The sequence below is a fragment of the Propithecus coquereli genome, unplaced genomic scaffold (assembly GCF_000956105.1).
Source record: "Propithecus coquereli isolate 6110/MARCELLA unplaced genomic scaffold, Pcoq_1.0 Scaffold216, whole genome shotgun sequence".
In the NCBI taxonomy this organism is placed as follows: domain Eukaryota; kingdom Metazoa; phylum Chordata; class Mammalia; order Primates; family Indriidae; genus Propithecus; species Propithecus coquereli.
This window is the reverse complement of record NW_012146745.1, coordinates 2,026,598-2,040,595: the sequence shown is the minus strand read 5'-3', so window position 1 is coordinate 2,040,595 and position 13,998 is coordinate 2,026,598. Positions and strand designations below refer to the sequence as shown.

Here is a 13,998-nt window from a genome sequence, read left to right as displayed (position 1 = left end):
AGGTGGCATCCAACTGGCAGAGGGACTAGCCTTGGGGGTCCCAGACAGCGCCATGCACAAGTGGGGATACCTTGGCAGGGTTGTCTCGGCTGGGACTGAGAGTCAGAGTGCTCACACGTGACCTCTCCATCACGGTGGTCCCGGCACGGTGACCTTGGATTTCTTGTGTGGTTATTCAGAGCTCTAGGAGCAAGAGCTCCAGAGAAGAAGGCAGAAGCTCCAAGGCTTTTCATGACTCAGAATTGGAAGTGTGACCTCCATCACAATCTGTAGGTCAAAACGGTTATAAACCCGCCCAGATTCAAGGGGAGAGGCAGTAGGAGGCGCTCTAGGCAGGAGGGGAGTCAAAGAATTTGTGGCCATGCTTTAAAACTGCCACAGTCGTCATCGTCTTTGAATCACCTGTGCGTGGGCAGGGCTAGGACGCGGATCATTACTTTTCAGAGGATATTAAGCCTAGACACTTAATATATGATTACTGAATAATTTAAAGAGAATCACATATTTTGGTGGCAGCTAAGATAACGTCTATTTCAAGTTACACTGTAGAGAGAAAGAAAGCGGTTCAGCGTTTTGAGCTACTCACCATGAAACATTGCACAATAGCCAGCCTGTCTCGAATGCCTCTACACAAGGCGAGGAGAGTGCCTGGGAGAGCCTTTGGCAACGTTTCTCTTAGGTGGCCAAAGTACAACTTTCAGTAACTCCCGTAGCATCCTGTACTTCTTTGTGGTCGTTCTCCTCCCCCATAATGATAGGTTCAGTGTCTAACGCTCCCCATACGATGCCACGCTCTGTGATGGAGAACAGGCTCGTATCTTCTGCGTCACACCTGGTGTCTAGAACACAACAGGTAGGCAATAAATACATGCCATTGGCTGATTGTTTGGCACGGGTGGCAGAGAGAAGGGACTCCCTACTACATAACAGTAAGTTTATCATTTGCTGTGAAATAGTTGACCTTTTTTCTAGTTAGAATGATGGCTATAAGGCCTATATATTTGGAATTTGACGTATAACATTTCAAACCTTAATAACTCCCCCGTAGTTCTAACCAGATCACTCAGATTATTGAAAGCCACAAGATAACATCCACACACCCAACACTTACTAACAGCTTTGTTTATTATTTAGTTGGTTATTACATTTTTTATAATTGTACAATAATTCTTTTTTAAACAATACTGTTATACCTGAAGATGGTCACATTATATTCTTTCTTCCTTCTACAGTAGTAAAGTGGGGTTTTTTTCACACTCAGTTTTTTAATAGAACATTTGAATATCGAGAAGTGTAGTTAACAAAAAATAACGAACGGACCAAACTCCGTGGAAAATGATTGCACACTCAATCAAAAGTCGAAGGCTATCGCAGTGGTTCACGTACTTTCAGGAGGAAACCCCAGAGGTCTCAAGGGGACACGGGAGCCGGGAGAGTGTCGGTGAACGTAAGTGACTCCCTCAGACTGTTTGGCAGCTTGGGAACTTGAGGTTTAACACTGACCCAGGCCCCTCCCCCTTTCCAGCCAGGGCGGGTTCCTCCAGGCGAGCTTTGGGAAATGCCAGCAGGGTGTGACCGAGAGTGTCCTCCTGGGGGGAGAATCCTCCAGTTAACTGTACAACCATCCTGAGACTGTCCCCTGCTCCCTTCAGATTGGCCTTTGCAACTCGAAAGCAAGTGGGCCCCAGTCACAGGAGTTGCACGCATAGTGTGCACGTGTGTGCGTGCGTGCGTGTGCGTGCGTGCGTACATACACATGTGCAGTGAGAACGCAGCGGAGACCTCAGGAGGAAGAGAATCGTGGGGGAGGAAGGGACAAAAGAGGAGGGTCACAGAAAGGGAAAGAAAAGGACAAAAATAAAAGGATGAAAGGAAGTGGAGGAACTTGGAGGGGAAGGAGGTGAGTAGGGGGCAAGCTAGGAGGGGAGAGGAGGGTCCTGTGTCTAAAACAGAAACGGAAGTAGGGGACCCTGGCGCCCCCCTCTGCCGCATCCGCGCCGTCTCACCCCCGCTGGGGCAGGAAGGCATTGGCAGCCTCACCTCCTTCCACCCAAACTCGAGAGCCGTGATCCGCACAGACGTGAATGAAAGGGCAGAACGGAAGCGGCGAGGAGACGCCGGAGGCCCCGCCCGACTGACTCTCGGCCCGTCTCTGGCAGTGTAGACACGCGCCCCTTGCGGCGCCTTAACTGCGGCCCTGCACGGCCACGGGCAGCCGGGGGTTCCGCCAGCCTTTGCTCTGCAGGCGGGGGATCGCAGGCAGGGGCACCCGAGAGGAGGACGTGAATCTCCCATCTTTCTCTGAGGGAAGCCGAGGGGGCGTGAGACCACCCTGCGCTTCAGCGGATCCCAGCCGGTTAAAACCCTGTGCTCTGGAGTCCGCAGTCTGAACTCATCAGGGCTCAGGCAGGCAGTGCGTGCGGGATTTGGGGCAAGCTGTGTAACCTCTCTTTGCCTCAGTTTCCTCAATACTAAAATGGAGAAGAGAATAGCATTTTCCTCAAGGGGTCGTTGCGAGAATTCGATGATACAGAACGTGCTTAGAGCAGTGCCTGGCACACAGCAAGCACTCGATAAATGTTACCTGTCATTATTACTATTTAGAAAAATCAGTGGAGCTCAGTGACTAGCCTTACAGATCTTGCACCTCCTTCCAGACCTTTCTCGTGTTTGCAAATGCGCAGCCCTAGTCAAAGGCGTGGTGACCAGAGTCTGTGTTCCGGCCTCTGAGGTGTGCGGGACAGCTGCCCACACGGCCCTGCCAGGCTCCTTGTGAAAGGCTGGGCTTCCTGCGGGCCAGGCCACCATCTGCGCCCACGCCAGCGCTCGGGCGGTGGGGTGGAAACAACACCCGGCCCTTACCCGCGTTGAACGGTGCTCGTCTACACAGAACCTCTGCTACTCCCGGCAACTAGCCGGGCAGTGACCACGGCACAGTCCTCCCACTGACGGTCGTCAGAGAAACGATTTGCCAAAGCAGTGACACAGCAAATTTGGCCAGAGGGGAAATGAACAGAAGTATTTTGTGATCAATAACAGCTTTAGTTCACTGTAGCACTGACGTGGGGGTATCGAGCCCTTGTGGACCAGATCAGACAACTACCAAGCCCCATCCGTCCCGGTACGAGGCGCAGGGCTAACGGGAATCCAGGCGCTTGGATGTACACTAGAGGACCGCAGACATTCATCCCATGGAGGCACAGGGGCTCTTTAAAACAATAAACTTCACTTCTTTTCTAGGATGTGGACTGCTGACAGTCTCCCAGGCAGACTCCTCTAACGGTGCATTTGACAGGCGGCGTCTTGTTGCCTGTCAAAGATCATGTCGTTCAGAGGAGAGGGCAGAGGTCTGCCAGAGAAGGATTTCATCCCAGTCCTAGCTTAAATGGGGGAGGACCTAAAACCCAGGAGGCCCACTGGGGCCTGTAAGGGGAGCGGGGTTCACCTGTGAGAAATGGAGCTAGACAGAGGAAGTCCTGGGAGAAAAACCACCGGGCACAGACGGGGGCCGCCTCTCCCAGTGTCCGTATTACTTTTCTCTGTGCACAAGGCTCAGGCTCCCAGAGTGAGGTGCTTCCTAAGGAATGCCCGAGGGTGGGGCCCGAGGCAGGACTGACAACCTTCTGGCCTCACCTCTGTCCCCAGCTGCAGCGGACTTAGGAGCTCAGTCAGCAACCTCAACCCTAGTGCCTCAACCCGATAGACCTTTCACGGGAAGCCTGACAGAGTCTTGAGCATTTTGGTGAACTTCTTGAAAGAAAAAAAAATGAATGAAACAAATTAATGGCAAAATAGACCCAAAGTAATCCTCTAAAAAAATACGGCGCTTCATGAAGCCGCTGGCCGGCAGGTGTGCTGGTCATGCAGGTGGAGAACATCACACCGAAGAAGTTCCGCAGGGAGCAAGGCGCACTTTCCCCCTGGTTTCGACGTTGCCATGGAGGTTTTAACGTTCCAATAAAAAATATTAAAAATTCGCAAACCAACCCAGATATCCCCCTCCTCTCTCCTGCTTCATTTTGGCAGCAGCACCCGGGCCTCGTGGTGCTAGATGTCCTTGCCGTCCCCATAGTCGTTGTAGGGGACACTCAGGGTCTGCTCCTCGCACGTCTTCCTGAGGTCCCGGCTGAGCTCGGCCCAGTCCAGTCCGTAGGGCTTGATCTCGCTGTAGCGGCAGCCCAGGTAGTTGAGCGAGCTGCGGCGCAGGCCGATCTTGGGTTCCTGGAGGAGTCCGTTGCACCAGCTGCTGAGGTCCCCGAGCTGGGAAAGGATGAGGCCCGCTTTCCTGTGGACCAAGCACGGGGACACTTAAGTTAGAAAGAGGAGAAGACCAGGAAGGACACGTAAGCCACGATTAGTGTGAGATTCTAAGCTTCAAGAGGACAGAGAATGGTCCCTTTTTGCTCACTATTCTTTCTTTCGCAATTAGAACGGCGAGTACTCCGCAAATATCTGTCAAGGGAATGGATGAATGAATGAATGAACAGGATGTAGGTGCAAAGTGAACAGGCACCAAAAAGGAACAGAGAGACAAAATGCAGTGAGGAAAATTAAAGAAGAGAAGAGAAATAATATTTTAGTGGGAATGTATACCTTTTTAAAATCATAAAATTGGCAGTCTTGAAAGACAAATCAAATCATTTTTCTTTAAAGTAATTTATTATCATTAAATGACCACGAATGTGCTTGACTGAATGTTTTCCTTTTCTTTTTTGTTTTTTTGTGAGGCAGGATCTCACTCTGTCACCCAGGCTGGAGTGCAGTGGCACGATCACAGCTTACTGCCTCACTGCAACCCCCAACTCCCAGGCTCAAGCGATCCTCTGCCTCAGCCTCCCGAGTAGCTGGGACTACAAGCATGTGCCACCACACCTGGCTAATCTTTTACTTTTTTGTAGACGTGGGGTCTTGCCGTGTTGCCCAGGCTGGTCTTAAACTCCTGGGATCAAGGGATCCTCCTGCCTTGGCCTCCCAGAGTTCTGGGATTACAGGTATGAGCCACCATGCCCAGGCAGTATTTTCCTTTCCAAGGCTACTTCTGAACTGGTAGAAGCAGCCAATATATTGAACTGAAAGGGACCAAGTACACCTGTATTGATGTAATTATAGTGCAATAAGGGTGCGGACCATGATGTCCTCAGTTCACGATGCTACAGCTTCATTCTTGCAGACTCTGGGTTGCACCATCACCTCACTAACCTCCAGGTGGGCTCACGTTCCATTCCTCCACCTGCCTCCGGAGGTCGGGAGGCCATTGCCATTGCCGTGAAGCCCCAATCAAAGGAGTGGGAAAAGGAGGTGATGAGAGGGCACCTGGGCCACTGCAGACCCCCAAGAGAGAGGAGAGCGAGCACACTCCAAGTTCACGTACACTGGAAAGGAGTGATTCCCCCGGGCCGGGAACACAGAGTGTGAGGGCATGTGGCATCTAGCCTGGGGGCACAGGCTGGCACCACAGCCACGCCGTGCGGCCCCTGCTGCCTGGCACCCACCCATGGTGTCCTAGATAAGGATTGCCTAGAGCCAGTTCTCAGCCCTCACTGTGTGGACTCTGAACACGGGATGAGCGAAGGAGCAAGATCCCCTCACTCGGTTATTTCATTCCTATTCTTCAAACACCCAAGTGACCAGAGACTCCAGAAGGAAAACTCTGTCATTGAACAAGCTCATGTGGGGCTGCAAAATAGTGTCTTAGAAAGTCAACGAACACGACTCGTGCAGGATCTATTGGCTGCTATTTCATGTGAGGAACCATCTCTTTTCTAGTTTAATCAACATTTGCTTCGAGAAACTGGAAGTTTATGCACTCATTTAAACAGAGCTTTCAAAGAACAACACCCACGTTCATTTTGTTCCTCTTCGTCTGTCCTGGCAATGAGCGTCACCAAGGCATGACCTTCCTGCGTTCCTAGAGGGTGTGCTGGGGGAAGGGCGGAGATGCTGTTGGCAGAAAGGTTTGAGCTTCAGCAGCAAAGTCAGGGGCTAAGGGTGGAGCGAAGTCACTGGAGGCACAGGCATATTTTCTCCAACTCCAATGGTGGGTCGGAGGAAATCAAACAAACACTCCGCCTGCCGACTAAATAGCGTCATGGGCAGATGATCTGTACTTTCCCCATCAGTTTCTGCAGTTTGGCCAAGCAGGTTTTTCCAAAAGTCATCATCAACAAGAACTTTGGTGGCCCCTCCTGTAGCTGCTGACAAATTCTTGGGAGGGGAAGGAAGGGGGTGGATGAAGGAAGAGTGAAGGCAACATAGGCATCCGCTTCCAGAAAAGGACGAAGGAACACGTCCCAGCCGTCCTTCCAAATGAATGACTTTGATTAGCCCATAGAGTTTTTTTTGCTGTTTTCAGTGACCTTTCTTTTTTTGAAAAAATAATAATTAATCTGGGACCACCCTTGACCATTTCAGAGGCTGTGGTCGTCCTTCTTAGAAGCAGTGTCATCGTTGTTCTTCTCAAAGTATTTTCAACCTTCAGCTCAATCTGGGGGCATCCGCGCGTCTTAATGGAACTGGATTTAGCTGGACTGAGGACGTCCTCTCTGCTCGCTCTCAGGAAGTCTGGGGCCACAGACCCTTCCCTACTCACTCTCACCACTAACCCCAAGTGGGCTGATGTATTTCAAGGCGGAGGATTTTCCTTTCCTGTGGTTCTCCCTGAGATCCATAACACTAAAAAGCAAAATGTTATTTTCCACAGGCTAATGAAACCGCACAATGTTTTCTAATACATGAGCACAAAAGACCAGTATTGCACATGGAAGGGCCCCCTGGGAGGGGAGTTTTGGGAAGCGAGCGAACACTCAGCAGTGGCCTTACTTTACAGCAAGACCCGCATTTCTCCCCCTGGCTCATGTACTTCGTTAACCAATTTTTCTTCTGACTCTTCAGTCACAAGAGAGAAGTTTTAAAAGCAAATGCCCCTAGAAATGGAGATGATATATGCAATGTCAGCGCTATTCAAATTGTGACATTTGTGTTCCCTGACAAAGAACTGTACATATACACTCAATGAATGTCAGAAGATAGAAGGGAAGGGAGAGAGAGAGGGAGGAGGAGCAGGGAGGAAGGAAGGAGATGGGGTGATGTCAGGTGAGAGTAATGACAACGTCAGGAGGAAGGACAGGGTATGGAGCAGAGAGGACATTTCTTAACACACATCTACTTTCTAAGTCAGGGTTTGCTTCTTATCAAAACTGAGACAAAACAAATTAAATGTCCCTTACATATTTCCCTCTGGTCCATAGCAGCAGCATCTGTTTGCTCAAGAACTATCAACCTTTCAAAACATCAGGAAATGATTTATGGAATGTAGAAAGATCCTGTCAGATCTTACACATGAAATCATTTTATTTCAGAAGATAACCCTAATTTTCCTCTTTCCTTCAAAAGTAAGAAAATAGAGGAAAAATGTCCTGAACAATGGTTTTCTAAGAAAGTTTGTAATTGCAGGTCATGACAGGCTGAGGCTGAGTCTCCTTCCCGTGTGGCCAGAGATCAGACGGATGGGATGACTTTTGGGTGATACTTTCATTCCGCCATATTGCTGGCGTGTGAGACTTCTTTATATGCCAGAGGATTCTACAGTGTTCATTTATCACTTCCTTCTTTCCTTCCCCCTCACCCTTCTTTCTCTCTTCCCTTCATTTTCTCTGTCTTTCCTTTTCCTATTCTCGTAGCCCTTACCCTATTTGTATCTTTTTTTTAATGAGCTCCTAAATAATTTGGGAACACATGGGTCCCAGCGTTCCACGTGAACATCCTCTTTATCATGTCTACCTAACAGTTTCAGTATTTCCAGGGAAGACTGTTTTCTCAAAGCAGCAAGATACAATGATGATGAGTGGAGCAAAAGAAAGGTGATATCTCTACACCTCCCTCCCAGTCCTTACTTCCCAAGAACTCTACCCAGTCTGTGCAACCTAAAAACACTGGGTATTGAGTGTTAGGAAGTTGTAGCTTCAGGGTGAGGGGAAGCTGGCAAACACTGTGCCCCCTTAACTTTGGCCAAGATAGATGCCAAGGTGGGTCCCACCCAAAGTGGGTCTTCGGCTACTCCCATGTTGCCTTTCAAGAGAATGTAGAATTCAACTCAGAATAAGTCTTTGTGATGCAAATAACATAGGCAAAGTTCATATGCAATAAATATTTTTGGATAACTTCTTTAACAAAATTCCTAATTTTCTTTCACAAGACTAAGCCTTTGGCTCCTGCAGTTTTAGCATTTGGAACACTGTGTCAGTGTGGCAAGAGGAGTGTGGGCCAGGTCAAGGGCAAACATTCTTCAGAGTTCAGGAAATGCACTCACGACTTCACTCCTTAGGTAGAGCTCGTCCAAAACTAATCTGCACGGCCTGTACCGTCTAAAATCAGGGACTTACTCTCTGAGCGCCTAAGCTCACCCAGGAAGTCTCTGCAACTCCATGGATGCAGCACTACGGTGTAAGAGGTACCAACCTGCAGAGTCTTTAAAAGAGACAATGCAGTTGATGGATTACCTGGGGCCCAATTCGTCCTCACACCGCCAGGTGAATTCTCCAAAACTCTCATAGTGCTGGTTATAGTGGTAGAGGACGCGATGCAAGGTGGGGGAGCCCAGATCCAGGAGGGTGTTGTAGGCAGTCTGCTGCTCCTTCCCACTGGTGTAGCCGTTGAAGAGATTGTAGATCTTGTCTGCTATTTCTGAGGAAGGAAGAAAAGGCAAATAACATTTTATATATATTAATATATGTGCACTATATACTATATATGATAGATACGCACGTGTGCATGTGCATGTGTATGTATGTGTATATATGCATATACATGTACACTTACGTGTGTGCGTATGGTGTTACTTGAAGAACACCGAACCTAGTGATTTGAATAATTCACGTTACGTCTGCTGCCCTGGGCTTCAGTTTTCTATTCTATAAAATGAAAACCTTTGACTAGAATGCTTCTAAGGTCAACTTCGGTTACGATGCTCTTTGTCTTTACCCAGGTTTCCTAAAAACACATAGCCTGAGGCAAAAGCTTATACGTTAATGCTTCCTTGGCAAGTGCAGGAGCGAGGATACAGTGGCATGAAGCAAGGAAGGAGGGAGAGTCAGGACGAGAGAGTGCGTGAAGGAGCCGGCCACACCTTGCAGACACGCTGCTTGCCACAGTTTGCAGGACAGGACGCATGAAGTCACTGGATCTCCACTGGTCCATCCAGGACGGAAAGAATGAAGATCGTATCTCCAGCTCCCAGTAGCAACTGGCCCAGTTTGCTCCCAGGAGGCAGTACCAAGCCTGCACTTCTAGGCTGCACGTGCTTGACTAGCAAGCGGTTCTGCAAGAGCAGCAGGGCAGCCCGGGCAGCAGGTAGCAGGCGTTCGGCTCGGGGATGAAGTCGGGCACCGTGAGGCAGTGCTTGCAAGTCCCATGGACAACCCAGGGAAGCCACAACTGTGGGAACATGGAACTCGTGCTAGGACCACCTAGACCACATACAAAGGCAAGCATGGAGATCTGCGGGGACAAGACACTGAACCTAGTACCTTCTGCAGTTCCAAGTGAGTCACCTCTCAGTTTAATTTACGTCTCTGACATTTCTCCCTCCGAAGCACGCATTGCAAAGACTGAACTTGGTGACTTGGCCAGGTGGCAATGATTTTGGATAGCCTTGGCATTTTTCCTTACGGAGCTCAAAGGACTTTATCATTAAACATTTGCTCTTTAAACCTTTCAGAGAGAGGAGATGTATTTACATTTTCTCCTTAAACAGCTGGGAAACTAAGATCTAGAGAGCAACGCTTTGTTTTGGACCCCAGTGTGAATTCTGGGGATGAAGAAACTGAGCCTGTAGGTTCTAAAGCCAGAACTTTGCCCACCAGATCCTCTGTTAGCTCAAAGGCATGCAACTTGACTCCTGTCATAATTCCAAGCAAATTCCGGGCTCCTGGTCATGACAAAGTCATCAATGTAGGAGTTTCCTGGGTTGGAATGAATAATATTTCTACCCTTATCCTGTCCAGACATTACAATTATTTCCTTATTTTTCTGTCTTGCCTGTGGCCTCTGAGGATAGGAGACAGATCTTACTTCCCCGGTGTCCTAAGTGGACAGCACAGGCCAGACAACATAGTAGATTAAACAACGTTAGCTGAATGAAGGGAACTCATGCCTCTGGGAGCAAAATGAATCTGCTTTAGCGGGGAGGATTTCTCAGTGATGCTTCTCCATACCAGGTTATACCAATCCTTTAGCAACCAAATGTGTAGCCAGCACATTTTGCTGCGTTAAACATAATTTTGGTTCAGAAATCCATTTAGATTTTCAGGTTGTTAAAATTCTCCAGTTGTTAAAACGGGATCAAGAAATAAAGAAGACAGTGATTTAGAAAGTAAAAATCTATGGTATCTTCAGGTATTTATTGAAGGCTTACAATAGCCAAGACCTTTACTTATGTGTGTTCCAATTCTTGTACCACCACTGCAAGATGGATATGAATATCCTTGATTTTGCAAATGAGGAGATTCGGAGAAAGGCCAGGTTACCCGCACAAAATTGCACAGCCGATGTGGGCTGGAGTCAAGATTCAGAAGTGCTTCCGTCTGACGTTGCTAGTTTGCACCGATGCTCAGGACTTGGTATTGTGTAACAAATTTAAGGTACAGGAGGCAGCGTCGTGGGGATGGCAGATCTGGGGCGACTACCTCTAGTAGAGGACATCGCTCTGATCGGCCACAGATGCCAAATAAGAGGGAGTCCCCGTAGGTGTGCGAGGAATCTGTCATTTCTGGAGTTGAGATAACAGAAGCCAAGGGACAGTTCAAAGGGCTGTTGTGTTTGCTGGGAGGCAGGGAGTGCTTGCTAAGAGAAGAATGACCAGGAAAATGTTGGTGAGCAAACCAAAGCTTAGATAGGGGGTTTGGGCTTCCTCTCCCACCCTTCACGGATGCCAATCTGATCTTATTTTAATGGGAAAGAGTGGCCCAGGCCCCAGGCCCTGGTTGTGACAGTCCTTGCTGAGCAACAGGGATGGCTGGGAAGGCGTTTTCTGACATATTTACCGTTCCCATAACACAGCAGCCACACGCAGCTGGAGAAGGCGGAGCATCCCATCACCTGCAGCACACGGGGTAAGACCTGCTTCCACCACCAACCTCCCGGAACCAAGGTAGTCTAGCTCCTGGGTGTGCTTACGAGCCGACATCAGTGAATGGGGTGCTATATTCAGGAAGATCTATGCCCCGGGCTCCTAGAGCAGGACTATTTCTCTCTCCTCCTATCTCCACGGACAAAATTCATTTCATTATCCTTCAGAGCATCTCAAAAATCCACTAACTCAAAGAGTGGATAATAATATGGGTATTTTTAGTTATAGTTTTACCTAGTTTTGGCTTCACAGAAGTCTTGAGTCATTCAAGACAGAGTCCTGTCTTCTCCCTCTTTAACATGCATGGTGTTCAGGAATAGGTAAAATGCAGGTGAAAAGACGACAAGAAGTCGGCCTACATGGCCCCATCACAAAAAAACGAAACTCAGTTATTAGCAAGGAACTGAGATCTCGCAGGCAGCAGGATAAATGAATAGGGCTGGGACTGAGGCTCTCGGCCCCAGGGATGTGGTTAAGAACAGGCACCAGGGCATCATACAGAGTTGGATTCCACTACACTAGCTGTGTGGCCTTGGACAAGTTACTTAACCTCTCTGGAAGTTAGTTTCCCTGTCGGTTCAATGACAGTTAATAATATACAGCCTCCACAATTATTGTGAGACTAAAAGTGATATTCAATGTCAAACTTTTCTTTAGCACAATGTCTAGACATAGTAAGCTCACAGTTATTCATTCATTCAGTAAAACATTTTCAAAGTGCTCACTATGTGCCTGATATTTTTCTCGGCACTTGGGCTACATCAGTGAGAGAATCTGACACAAATCCTCATCCTTACAGCACTGACAGTTTAGGTAGTGGTGGGAGACAGTCAGGGAAGCAATAAACATAATGAATAAGTAAAATACAGTGTGTTAGAAAGCGGGGGAAATAAAACAGGAGAAGGAAGTTTGGGAGGGCCAAGGGGGGTGCAGTGGTCACAGCAGGTGTCGTTGGAAAGTAGACAACCCACATGCAGAGGGGAGGGGCTGAGCTGCGGGTACCCGGGCAAGGCCAGGCAGGGAGGGGACATGCAGGCACAGAGAGAGGCCCCCGGGCTCCACTGGGCAGCGCAAGGCCAGAGGGTCTGCAATAAGGCGGGTGAGGTGGAGAGTAGGACAATAGTAGATATTATTGTTTTATTGTTACCAGTTCTTTCCTAAAGCATGCTGTCCCCCAAGGCTGAGAGAGGGACAGAGACAGAGGCAGACAGACAGACCAAGACTAAGGAGAGAGACTGAAACACCCGAGCCCAAGGAACTGGGGAGCATAGTCTGACTAAATGAGAGGAGTGACTCCAGGGGCAAAAGTGACCTCTAACCAGCAAAAGCCAATCATCACCCTCAGATCTGATCATCATTCACTCCTACTGGGTGGGGGCACGCTGTCTGGGGCTGGGCACACTTGTAGCTCTGACTCAGGCAGTGCAGAGGCAATTTATGTCACCAAAGCATTTGCACCCCTGCAATATTCTGAAAAAAAAATCCTTAGATTTAAACTCAGACTCAAGTTCCCAAAGGTGGATAATTGCTCTACCTTCAAATCTGTAAACCTCAATGTCACATCCTACGGACACGGCCTCCTTTCGCAGCTCTGTGCTTCTCACTGCTGCCGTTCACTCTGTTCTCCCACGAGGGACATGCGGGTCCTGCGGCCGCCGCGTTCTCCGCAGGCATCGGCCCTGTCTCTGCCCCCTTCTCCACCTGCCCTAAGCCACAGGGCCCTTGCCAGCGCTCTCCCCGAGCCTGTCCCCCCCGCAACTCTCGTCCGCCCACCCAGGCCTCGGGCGAGCTGGCTCGTGTCCCGGAGCGTCCTGTCCGTCCCTCTACACAGCGCTGTCCGCCACCCACGGCGAGACTGGCCCGACTCTTCTTCCTCGCGCACTTCGCATCCAAGCCACAGCAGATCCTTCTGGTGCTACCGTCAAAATAATTCAGAATCGGCCACTTCTCATCGCCGCTGCCACCACCATGCAAGTCTAAAGCAGCAGCATCTGTCCTCTGCGTCACCACGACCTTCTAACTGTCTCCCCGACTCCCGCCTTAGACCCTGTTTGGCGTCTGCTCTCAACACGGCGGGCAGAGCGGTCTGCAGAACGCCAAGTCCCCCAAGCCACTGCCCCGCACGCAGTTCTCCAGGGCCTCCATCCCAACCCGGGGGAGTCCGCCTCCCGCCCTGCCCCCTTCGTCTTCCTCAAACACACCAAGAATCTCTGCTCTGCTCCTCTGTCCGGAAGCATCTGCCCCCAGATGCCTGTGTGGCTTCTCCTTTCATCTTCTTCCCCTCCCACTCTGGTTAAAATTCCACCTTCTGCACCTCCCATCCCGTATCCCTGTTTATTTATCTCCGTAACGTGTATCACCATCTGAAATATTCTGTATTTCACTATTTTTATTGTTGGTGTCTCCACGAGGCAGGGGGTTTGCTCCTAATGCCTAGGAGAGGTATGCAGTAAAGGCTTAATATTTGTTGGAGGAATTAATAAATTCATGAAATCTGATTGTAAACGTCTCGAAAACAGGTTTTTAGTCTAATTCGTTTTGTTTCTTTAGCGTGTAACAGCCGAGCTGGATAAAAGCCTGTGGAAGCAGCACGCAAAGGAGGGGAGGAATGTTTACGTCTGGCAGCAGGAAGGGAGGGTGCGTGGGAACCAGCCCTGCCTTAAGGAAGCTTCAGGAAGAACCCTCAGCACGCCACGCCCCTACCCGGAGCCCCGCCATCAGGGCTGGTGGTTGCCCTGACTCAGGCTTGCACCTGCTGGGGCGAGGCTGCTCTGTCTCCCCAAAACATGGGTAGAACCTTATTTCCACAGTGGCTTTACTGTCACAATGTGGTGAAATCCCTCACCGAAACTATCTAGCTTTGGAAGAACGTT

At 49.4% G+C, this 13,998-nt stretch overlaps 1 protein-coding gene across 1 annotated transcript in view; it reads right to left on the bottom strand.

Moving 5' to 3' along the window:
* Window positions 1–3,694: 3,694 nt before the first annotated feature.
* The window catches only part of ASTN1 (astrotactin 1), a 322,529-nt gene continuing 312,225 nt past the window's right edge, over window positions 3,695–13,998 (bottom strand). Inside the window, exons 22-23 of the mRNA XM_012644642.1 lie at window positions 8,499–8,682; window positions 3,695–4,285 (exon numbers count right to left, since the gene is read on the bottom strand). Coding sequence (XP_012500096.1) covers window positions 4,048–4,285; window positions 8,499–8,682 — 422 coding nt within the window. The 3' untranslated portion in view covers window positions 3,695–4,047. The remainder of the gene's footprint in view (window positions 4,286–8,498; window positions 8,683–13,998) is intronic.